Genomic DNA, 12,044 nt, shown 5'->3' with positions numbered 1-12,044 from the left:
GCAAAGCCAAACGTTTTGTCTTGTGCATAAGTATTAGGCATTTGCAGGCACTGCTATTAGACGCCCAGGTACTTGCACCATTTTGTACCTGCTACCATCAAACAGCCAGTTAACACCACTGCAGCAGTGCCTTGCAAGTGCCATAATAAGCCTACACAGAAGCCCAAACTGTTGGCCTTGCCAATGCTTGTTTTTGTATCTTCCTAGTTCCTAGCCGTCACCCCCCCCTCTGGTGCCAGAAGTGAGCAGCATGTGTCCAATCAGCAAATGGATTGGTTGTCATGTGGTGGGGGGGGGGGCTGCGCAGCCCAGGTGAGCAATGAGTCGTCTCATTAGTTTGGGCAATTAGGTGCAGAGCCACCTACAAGCCAAAACGATTGCATTAGAGTACAGATGGCATATGAGGAGGCACACAAAGCTTGAAGGCGTGGTTTGGTTATTTGGCCACCCATGGCTACGCTCATCCCCATGACCATTCCCACCCAGTTCCTGACTCTCCTTAACCAAAACGCCTCCTCGTGGGAACTCTTTCAGCTAGCTTTAATCGAGCCTTACTAAAACTTTGAAAAAGCACTAGCAGGCACTTTGAGAGCAAAGTGGTCGTCTGAGAGTTAATTACTTAATTAGAGCTGTAAACCTGCTACCTGTGTAATAAAAATGTCAACCAGGTCTACCTTCAGCCACTCGATTCATAAGCACTATTCCTGTCCTTCACTGAAGTCCCGTTAAAAACAAGCATTGGCAAACGCCAACAGCTTTGGCTTGTGTAGATGGTTTAGGCATTTGCCAGGCATTGCTATTCGATGTGCAGGTACTCGCACCATTTTGCACCTGTTACCATCAATGGGCAGTTAATACCACTATGCAGTGCCTGGGAAGTGCCTCCCCCATGCCTACACAAAAGCCCAAATTGGTTGCTTATTTTGTTTGTGTGTTAAATGTGCCTGCATATGTTCTTTTCATTGTCTAAATGGTGATGTAAATCAGAGAAAGAAACAAAGAATGCACAATGTTTTCTGGCCTTGTGACTTGGCCACACACAATGAAGTGCCACCCCCCAGACTTAAAAGTTGGGCTGCAGGTGCCCGCCCCCAAAGGGGGACATATGGCCACCCATAAAAACACATCTGGATAAGGAGGCTTCTGTGAGCTGGGACCTTTTTGGGAATGGGAATGGATTCTTTCTTTGGAAAGTGTCTGATCTATTCACATATCAGATAGGCAGTCATATTACCTTTTTTGTACCTCGAAGTCTCTTTACCATAATTGGAGCACACCACCAATGTCTTCCTCATAGTCTCCATCAATTACTCCAGCTCCCAAATCAATAACATGTTTGAGGGCCTGCCCTGAACGAGGTGCAGTTCGTTCATAGAATCCAGGTGGCAGACAAACCTGCAAGTCCGTTTATACTTTGGGTCTCGGACGAGTATGTGATAACTGCAGGTGCTATATAAAGCTTAACTAGCTACACTCTTGGGTATTTTGGTTGGAGTGAATGCATGATCGGTTTCCTTAATGTTTTGTAAATTACAAACAATTTCAGGCACAGCGCTTTATCTTCTCTGGAGATGTGTATTACCTGGATGAGAAAAACTTGAAGTCGTATCAAAGGGAAGCTACTTCTGACTCTGTGGCATGCCCTTGCAAATACATTCTTCAGGCATCTGAATTACTTTAGAAAAGAAAAAACGAATGTGGTTGGCACTTCTGGTATTTTAAGTTAAAACAGGCCCTGTTTTTTCTTTCTCCCAAGTTTATTTTGTGCCTGCTTAGCAAACCCTCACTCCAGTTTCCAGGATTTCTCTCACAATGCTTGTTGCAGTCTCAGGAACATAGACTCCAGGTTCCAGGATTCAATGTGTTTTTATGGCAACTCACTTAATTCAACTGTGCTTCTGGGGATTTTCCTGGTATCCACTGGTTTCCCTGCCTTCCTTTTTGTCGTTGTCCTGTCTCAGGACTTCCAGTGCTCTCCCCACTTTGGCAGTTTTTAATTTGTCCCATTATATGTTCTTCTAGGTTGCCACTCTTCAGTTGTCTTCTCTGTCTGGTATCTGCACTGCTCAACCACTCTCCTCATTTGGTGGCATTCAGCTGTGTTGTCCTCCTTCCTCTCGCAGGACTTCTCGCTTTTTTTCTCCAAGTATGGCTTCAATGTTGGACATCAAACTGCTTATCCTTTTAGGCATCCCCAGAGGCTTTGTAAGGTGGCACCATCTCTCTCTCTCTCTGATTTCTGGCATTTTGTGTGCAGTGTGCATCAGTGTCCTTCGGCCACCTAAGCAGGAACACTCTTCTCTGGTCTTCGGACATCCCTTATCCCTCACGCTCATCTGCTCCAGAATCATAGTCTGGGAAGACCTTTTTCAAAGGTTTCTGCTTTTCGTTGTGTTTAGAGACATTTAACTACATTCTGTATTTGGTGTACTTTTGCAATGACTTCTGTGAATCTGCTGTGTAACCATGGTTGGATGTGTGCCAATTTTGTCACACCTCATTGTGAGTTCTTTCAGTATAGTGATTTTCCCGTTTTTATCTCCTTCAAAGTTACTGGTACTCTCTCCTATTTATCAGTAGTGGAAGTAGGTTTGAATTAGCTGGGTAGGAGATGTTTGGTTGGGTTATCCAGGCACCACAATCTGGATAGAAGTGTGCTGGAGTGTATGATTTGTGAGCAGGCTTATTCACTTGCAAGTGTTTGCATTTAGAGAGCATGTGGTGACCATGTGGTGTTTTCTTATGTATGCTACATCCTGTTTATCACCACCAGAGGACTTGACAACTCCGCCATTCACATCAGTGCTGTCCCTATCCTTGATGCCAGTAACCCTTTGTCAGCTAAAGATTTCAGTCTCTAGCGAGTCAACATCGGACTCCTGGGCATGTTGCACAGTAATCGGTTAGGTTTCTTCTTTATAAATTGATCCATGTCTAGGGTGACCAGACATCCCGATTTTGCTGGGACAGTCCCGCAATTGGGTCCTCAGCCCAAGAAATGTTCCCGGTTCTGGCCAAAGGATTGGTGACAACAATAATAAAGTTAATTAATATCACAACACTTTCAGAAGGTTGATACGGTATGATCAGCTCAAACCGCAAACCTTTCAGATACGAGCCACACCACTAACTGATTGTGGCACAGAGACTTGCTTGGAAATGATCGAACAGCAAGCCCTGTAAAGGTACGTCCCTGAACGCTCACACCAGAGAGAATACAACCGCTACTGAAGAAAGGCCCAAGTCGATCTTGTAAGGATAACAAGTTTAATCTCACACACAGATGAGAGCAACAGCAAAGAACTCTGCTGCTAAGAACGTTCTGCTGAAAAGTATTGCATGCAGAATCCTATAAAGCAAAACATCATCGTAAGTGACAAAATACATACAGTAGAAACCCACACAGCTGATTGGATGGACCCTATACAGGTGCTGCCTTGATTCATATGGGATGGCAGTTTATTGGTCCCAGCTCAGTCCGTCCGTCTTCCATCACGTGGGTGCTGCAGGGCTCATCTTCTCACTCTGAAGGTCAGAAAACAAATTAATTATACTCCTACTATACAGCTTCTTTACCACTCTTACTGTGCACTTGACAGGCCTTAAGGCGGACACACAGGAGGTTCCAGGGCGCTCTAACCTTCACAAACAAATTTCACTCACTCCCCTGCGCCATCCGGCCCCAAGGTCTCTGCCCTCATTTTGAACTATAATGTATCCCTCCCAATACCTCGCAATACAAATCTTATGATTGTCGCTTCAACAATACACCCTGTCCATCCTCTTTGAACATTTCAGGACTTGTTACTTTGGGGTTTGTGGGCAAAGGGCACCTGGTGTCATGGAATTCGGGGATCTTAGGGTTTAGTCAGTTATATGGGTCATAACTCGTGGTCACTTGGGAATTGGCCGGGTCATAATTAGGCCCAAGTGAGTTAACATGCACACCAGGTGCCAGCATCTGATTGCGGCCTTGTAGGGCACATTCCTCTCGGTGAAAGACACATCTTTGCAACACCTTCAAGAACAATTAACAAACAGCGTGGCGGGTGGGGGAGCAAACTGTCCTCATGGGAGCTCGGACATGACTGGAGATTTCTGTGGCCTTGTGGATTTTGACCTAGTGCATGAAATGCTGCATTTACCGCGCAAGCCTTCTCTTTTATCTATAACTATTAATATCTACACAAAATAGTGTTGCCGCCCATGCCTTGAGCCACACCATATGGTTACACTATCATTGGTTATGTTAGCGTGGGGTCCTGCTCGACAGGAAGGCATCCCTCTCGCTGTCCCCTCTCCCCCATAGCTCACCAGTGCTTCGAATGCATCTCGCCTTACTTTAAAGCGCCTGGGGGTGTGGAGGGGTAGCTACCCCCTTCCCAACACCTGTAATATCAATCGGAGCAAAAGTTTGTTTTTAATTAACATGCTAAGATTCACAGCCAAAACTACACAATTTACATTATATATTACAGATTTATATAGTGGAGCACTGCTGGAAATAGTGTTGGATGGGGTTTTGGAGGGGGCGTGTTGGAGGGGAGGGGTGGTACTGGGTGGGCTATGAGGGTGTAGTTCTGCTTTTATGTTGTTGGCCGTCCCACTTTTTCATCTTGGAAATCTGGTCACCCTATTGATGTCCCCACTTCCCAACAACATGCAATGTATTTAAGATTATTTTCACTGATGCCCATTCATTAAAACGCTCATCCGGTGGGCCTGGGACCCGGACAGGCGGGACCCCTCTCCCTGAACATCGCTTAGCTTGTATGTGACAAAGGTGGTGTGAACGCTTGCCAGTGATTATCCACTTTTGCCGAAATGAATGTTGAGGGTGCCAGTTTGCAGCAGATCCAATGCACTGTATGTAGCTGTATTTTGCTGTACTTTATCTAGAATTTGCAGAAGGGGGTAAAGCATCTAGACTCTGTAGTAGACGAAGGGAAATGGTAGACGGTTAATGCATGTATATTTGAGTTTATTGGGTTACAGACCTGCACTGAAATGTTTGCAAAAACTCGGTGACAATTACATTGTCATTTATCCAATTAATCCTATACCGCTAAGGGTGGTTTCACAACAGTGTGTGCATTGTCTTCCCAGGTTACGATATGTCTACGTTTATAAGGCGCTACAGTAGATACCTGAATGAAAAAGCATTCTCATACAGACAGATGGCATTTGACTTTGCAAGAGTGAAGAAAGGGTAAGTTATGTCAATCACTGTTTTATTGAAGTTCTGTGTGTATTATGTGGGTTTCATACCTCGTCTCTAGCTAGTGTTTGTTAGATTGCATTTGTATTTTGAATGGGTATACTATAAATCACCAGGGGTTACAATTTTAAGTTCCAAGCTGCTAGCCAGGCATAAAAGAAATCACTCGCCCCCACAGTTGTCCACATGCACATAGTGGACATTTTGAGGCAGGATTCATAGTTGGTTTCTTAAAATACCATTTTGTGCAAGACAGTCTGCAACATCCAAGTTTTGTTTTGTTTTACATGGTCACATTTTCACTGAATATTTTATTGTGAACATTAACTAAGCGTTTCACGACAGGCGGCACGCTGATTGCACACCGGTGAACAGGAGAAATCTGACGGGGAGGGATAAAGTTGGGGACGTTTAGGTATCACGTTTTCTGAAGTGTTATGAAGGTGCTGATTCAGTGCTGTGAAAGGGGTCACACCCATCAGCTGCGGGAATGATGGGAGCAGGGACGGGGTATCCCTAGATGGGGAAGGGGCATCATTGCAGCTGCATTGTGTAGTTTGTGTGCCGAGACAACTAGGGGCAAGACGGGGGGTGGAGGCAGTCAAGGGGGGACACATGGGGGCAAAGGAGACACTGGGCAGGAGCGAGGGGTAGAAATGGTAGTACAATGCAATGGGAACCACATAACCGCCCTAGTGGTGCAAAAAACACAGATACGTAAACTACTTGGGTTTCACACTAACAGGCCATGCATAGCGGGCAGACATGAATTTCACGATTGCCATGCAGCAGAGGTGTGCTGAAGACAGGTTGCAAGCTGGCTGTGCCCTGGAGATGGCAGTCACTGGGAAAAGAGAACCGGCAGGCACATACAAGTTCAGTGAGTCAGGCGCCCAGGCGCTATCTAGGAAACGAGAAAATTAAAACGCATAAAAGCATGCTATGAGAGGCAAATTCAGTGGGGTCAGCGGTCTCAAATTGCTCATCGGCAGATTAGCCTGGGAAGGAGGCTGTGGGGCAAGGGGATGAAAAGGAAGCGAGCCAATCAGCAGATTAGTTTTGGTGTCCCTGAGATGCAACAGTATTTGGTGTACTCGCTGATGTAGGCAAGGCACCTTATTGGTTGCATGCTGTGTGAATGCCTCCCTTCCCACAAGCTCAAGGTGTCTCATATTTCTCATGTGTGCTACTCAACAGCAGGTTAATAAAGATCCGGAGGTCAGCACGATTACGTATTGCTAATAAAAATGAATTCCTGGGAGAGAGTGGGGAGGCATGTGGCATCACATGGGTGGTACAGAACAGAGGGGGGTCAAGATTGTTTGCTGCAATCATTTATGATTAACCTATGTCTAACTATACGGGACTGATGTGGTTCCACCAATCGGCTTTGTAGGAAGTCTAATATTTTGTAACACTACTCATAACTGTTTCGGACTATGCAAAATAACGTATCATTGTATAAAAGATGTGGCCGCAGTGGGCAGATTTGTCATCTCCCATCAACCTGTTCTGTTCCACCTTGCTGTTTGATTTGTGCTTGCCCACCTGTAATAAAGAGCGTTACTTCTTGCTTTGTGTATGCTCCTTCTTGGATTACTTCTGACACCCGAGTGATTACTTAAGCTTTTTGCATCATCAGTGTGTTTGCTTAGGAATTTATTTGTCTACCAATTTGTTCAAAATGTTTGGCTCTTCTGGAAAATACTGTATTCCACGTTAATTTCTGTTAATTGTCTCTGAAGTCTGCAACTCATAAGCACATGTTTGGTTCCATAGTGTGCTGTTTACTACCTGTATTCCCTAAAACAGAAAAAGACTTTAGTACTTGCACGTTTTTTCTTTCTTTCGCCGCATGGAAACTCTTGGTCAGCCCTCTGATGTTGAATATGAGGCTCTGGTGATGTGGCCTCAGTTATCAAAGATGACCGCATTCCTGTTTTAATGAACTCCACCAGTACCGAAACACGCAGGAAATAAATATGCACACCATGCACTTCATGCCTACACTGCCCACAACAGGGGACATACAAAGGCCAATGCAGAACCTGCACTCCCCACAACAACCAACAAGCAAAACGTGCATGTGGCTATCATTCAAAATTAATGATGACGCATGCGTACATTGATTATGTATGTGATGTGCCCAATAAATCCCCAAATTGAACTAAATCTGTAAATATGCAAAGGTAAAAAGGCAATCTCCAAACTCTCTGGACAAACAGATCAACCCTTTCTCCAAAATACAGCAGACAAGGAAAGCCTGTACACACATAATGAAACAGAAAGACTGGTTCATCATTTCTCAGTCAGTCATCTTCAAACTGACACTCTTGCAACACCCATCCGGATAACTATTATTGTTATTATTAGGGTATTTATTAAGCGCTGACCTTGCTTCAAGAAGCAACAGAGTGCGTTACAATCATAGGGGGGAAGAAAATGGCGAGGGGAGCAGAGAAACAAGGGAGTGGAGATTTAACAGGGGACGAAGGAAGTGTGTAATTTGTCGGGCAGGGATCTACACGCAACCATTGGAGGAAACAGTGAGGATCAGATCACCCAGTCCCAGGTGGTGTGGGAAGGGGAGGGTGGGTGAATCTAGGTGTCAGAGAGGAGCCATTCCTTGAACTGAACGGTCTTGAGCTCTTTACTGAATTGTAGAAGAGACGGGGAAAGTCTGATGTTCAAGGGAAGGAGGTTCCAGAGTCTTGGGGCGTAGACAGAGAAGTCCTGTCTTCTGGTTATTTACTTCCTCCACTGGCGGAGTTCAGGACTGCACATGTCCTTATTTTGGCTGATCGTTTACCTCCAGAGATGCTGAGTTACGCAGTGAGATAGCTTGTGGTCTTCAGGGTGACAACCTTCTAGTTCAGTGATGGGTAACCTTTTTGGCGTGGTGTGTCAAAAATCGGCAAAAAATCGAGCATAACTCGCGTGGTGTGTCACTTCGACAAAAAAACATAATTTTGCGCAATTTATAGTTTAAACTACAAAAATGTATAATTGCAATATATAATTGTATTTAATAAACCAAAAACAAATTATTTAACATACCTGCTTAGTAACTTCTTTGTTCATCAGTCGATTTCATATGTTGCCCTTGATATTATTGAACTTGTTTGGGGTGCCGTGAACCAGGGCTGTGGAGTCGGCTGCTTCCAGCTCCACGTCCTCATCAACATGCCGCTCCAGCCCGCCCCTGCTATGAATATTCCTAGTGACGTGAGGGCGAAGATTATGAATATTCAGCCCTGCCGTGAACTGAGTAAAGTGAGGGGGAGGGCGAATTCTTTAACTAACCTGCCTATTAGTGACTTTTTTATTGCTGAATTTCATTGGCTAAAGCTTCAATTGAAGGTTGGTATTTTGTACACTTCAGGCCCAAGCAAGCGCTACTAACCTCATCTGTCAATCTGTTTCTTTTGTTGGTTTTGATATTATTTAATGCTGAGAATAAGGTCTCACAAAAGTACGTAGAAGGAAAAATTGTGAGTAAAGCTGTTGCTATATTTGTCAGGGTGCTAAAAGTGTCTGGTAGTCTGTTCCAGGCACTCCAAATTTCCTGTTCGTAGTGGCACTCATCTTTATTCTCCAAGCGGCCCCTTTCCAGATTCTCAAGCTTTGACCTCAAGTCGACAAACACCTGAGCCCAGATGCTGTCTTAAAATTCTGCAAGCTGCATCTCCAAATCATCTATTTGCATCCATTGGAAACCATTTAATTCCAAACTATTGTAGACTACTACATCAGGATACTTAATTATTTTCATGGTCTGTTCTAGGCTTCTAAATTGACTAAATCTATCAGTAAACTGGTCCAGTAACAAGTCTAAAACATGCTGGTACTTCATATGCAAGAGTTCCACTTCATTTCGTACAGCTGCACTGGCCTTCTCAAAATGCTTTTGTACTCGAGGAAAATACTTATACGTTTTAGTTTCTACATCTCGCTTGAAAATTTTTACTTTACTTTCAAAAGCTTTTATGTATCCAAACATAACATCAATACTTTTGCCAAAACCTTGTAACTTTAAGTTCAGTTCATTAACATGAACAGAGAGATCTGTAAAAAACATCAGGGTGTTGACCCACTTATCATCATTGAGCTGAGGAAAGTTTCTCAGACCCTTCTCTCCAAGAAATACCTTAATTTCTTCAAAGCACTCCACAAAGCGCTCAAGAACCTTGCCTCGGCTCAGCCATCTTACATTATTGTACATCAGCAGTCCACTGTAGGTGGAATCAACCTCCTGTAAAAGTGCTGAAAATTCTCGCTTGTGAAGGGGGCGAGCAGCTATTACATTAACTATTTTTGTAACAACTGACATTAAGTCATTTAAGTCAGTGAATCCTGCCTTGGCACATAAAGCCTCCTGATGGATAATACAATGAAAAGGCACAATCGGATGTCCAATAGCTTCTGTAAACAATTTCACAAATCCAACTTTTTTCCCCACCATGTTTGGGGCACCATCTGTCGTCACTGACACAACTTTAGATATATCAATGCTTAGGTCGCAGAATGTTTGCATAACAACCTTACATATTTCGCTTCCTGATGTACTTGTTGGCACTGATACTAACTTTATCAACTCTTCTCTCATTGTGTGACCATCAGAATATCGACCAATAATGGCCAACTGAGCATGCGATGTGACATCAGTAGTTTCATCAAGAGAGATGGAAAAATATTTACAATTCCTTATGTCTCTCTTTAATTGATGTTGTATGTTTGTGTTCAGTCTCATTATTCGGTCTTTTATGATATTTCTACAGAGTGGTAACCCGGATATTCTCTTAATAATTGCATCTTTATTCTGCATATCGTGAAATAGAACTGGCGCACATCTTAGGCGAGTTTCTTTAATAAATTATCCCTCATTAAGCGCTTTTGCATGCTGAGCTGTGGAGTGAGCAATGCTCAAACTTGCAGAGTTTAAATTTGTAGAGCCTTTTATAAATTTAAGGATGGAGTTAGATTGGCTCTTATAAAGGTGTAGCTTCATGGAAATGTATTCCCTCCTTTCATCCTCACTTTTTTCCAAGAGCTGGGAATGATTAGTTTCAAAATGTCTATTTATATTCCACGTTCTGCTTACTACCGTTTCAGTACATAGAACGCAAAATGATCTGCCATTTTTTTCTATAATGCCATACATCTCGCTCCATGTCTCTTGAAAGGGTCGGCCACTGCTACTACCACTCCCTTTACTTAACCTTTGTTTTTTATTTTTTGGGTGCTCCATCAGTGGGCCAGTGACAGCAGATAGAAATATAGATAGCTTGTTAGGCTAGTTAACCCCTAATTGGCTAACACAACCTCCCCCTCACTTATCTCAGTTATTGTGGGCAATTACAAGTCCATGGCACCCCAATAGTTGTTGCTAATGGCGCTCACAGTTCCCCCCGGCACTCCGCTGTTCCCTGCTGTGGTGCGGTCGTAACCGGAAGTCCCAGGAGTAGACTCTCTGTGCCGGAGTTCAGGCCTACAGACAAAAGGGGTTGAAACTTTTATTACTACATGACTACAACTCCCAGCATGCCTGTATACAGCCTACGGCTCTGCAGCTACGCCAAATCTAAAACTCCCAGCATGTTGCACTTGACTATATAGTAGTATAGGTTATGGTGCAACATGCTTGGAGTTGTAGTTTTGGCTCAGCTGCACTGCTGCAGAGCCAAAACTACAATGCCCAGCATGATCTTATACAGCCTATGGCTCTGCAGCAGTTCAGCTGAGCCAAAACTACAACGCCCAGCATGCTCTGATAGGTTTGGGGTCTGTAGCAGACCCCAAACCTAAGTAGCATTATTGCTAATAATTATAATCTTTCCCCACTTTCCTTCCCGTGCTTACTGTGAAGTTCAGTCTGGCAGCGACTGCATTGCGGCCTGACTGGAGAGAGGCGCGCACTGTTGCCGCACTCCTCTCCTGCGGGTCCTCCCTAACGTCCTCGCCGTGCTGGAGAGAGGTGCGCACTGTTCCCGCGCTCCTCTCCTGCGGGTCCTCCTTAACGTCCTCGCCGTGCTGGAGAGAGGCGTGCACTGTTCACGCGCTCCTCTCCTGCGGGTCCTCCCTAACGTCCTCGCCGTGCTGGAGAGAGGCGCGCACTGTTTCCGCGCTCCTCTCCTGCGGGTCCTCCCTAACGTCCTCGCCGTGCTGATGACGTGTGTGCGCCAGCCCCTGCGCTCAGAAAGGGGCTCTGCTTCACTGTCAGGCGGCGGCGATACAGTAAGTGAGTGTGGGTGGGGGAGATCACACGTCCCGCCCCCCCCCCGTTCCTCCAGCACAGATTCTTTCATCCTCGGCGGCCGTGCAGGAGCCGAGGATAAATCGCATGAAATCCAGCGCGTGTCACCCCAAATGGCTACGCGTGTCAGCACTGACACGCGTGTCATAGGTTCGCCATCACTGTTCTAGTTGATGCAGCAGTATTTAAAGATGATACAGGGTTGCAATGGGAGCCAGTGCAGTTCGATGAGGGTCAGAGTTATGTGGTCGATTTTGCAGAGCGCTTTGCGTCATGCTGCAGAATGCAGGACACATCTCCGTGGTGCCAGGGAAGTCACCAGAAGGTCTTCCAAATGGCATTACCACCATCCAGGTGGGAGAGGACCAAGGCTTGGACAGCGGATCCAAAGTTGTTTTCTGGGATGAAGGGCTTGATTTTCTACAGGAGAGAGGGGTTGGTACCAAGCTGTTTTGTGTTTTCCTTGTTTTGTGCTGTTTGAAGGAGAGGTGTCTCTTGATGTTGAAACCAAGGCACTTGGCACAGGTAGCCAGCTGAGATGCAAAGCTCTTGAGACACGTAGCCGAGAGCCAA

General features: G+C 45.0%; 1 protein-coding gene across 1 annotated transcript in view; it reads left to right on the top strand.

Moving 5' to 3' along the window:
* SNAP91 (synaptosome associated protein 91) overlaps positions 1-12,044 on the top strand; it is a 1,173,930-nt gene that overhangs the window by 331,601 nt on the left and 830,285 nt on the right. Inside the window, exon 5 of the mRNA XM_069606330.1 lies at positions 5,107-5,209. Within this exon, the coding sequence (XP_069462431.1) occupies positions 5,107-5,209 (103 nt within the window). The remainder of the gene's footprint in view (positions 1-5,106; positions 5,210-12,044) is intronic.

The sequence above is a fragment of the Ambystoma mexicanum genome, chromosome 4p (assembly GCF_040938575.1).
Source record: "Ambystoma mexicanum isolate Mex_15411 chromosome 4p, UKY_AmexF1_1, whole genome shotgun sequence".
Taxonomy (NCBI): Eukaryota; Metazoa; Chordata; class Amphibia; order Caudata; family Ambystomatidae; genus Ambystoma; species Ambystoma mexicanum.
This window is presented reverse-complemented; position numbering and strand designations above follow the sequence as displayed.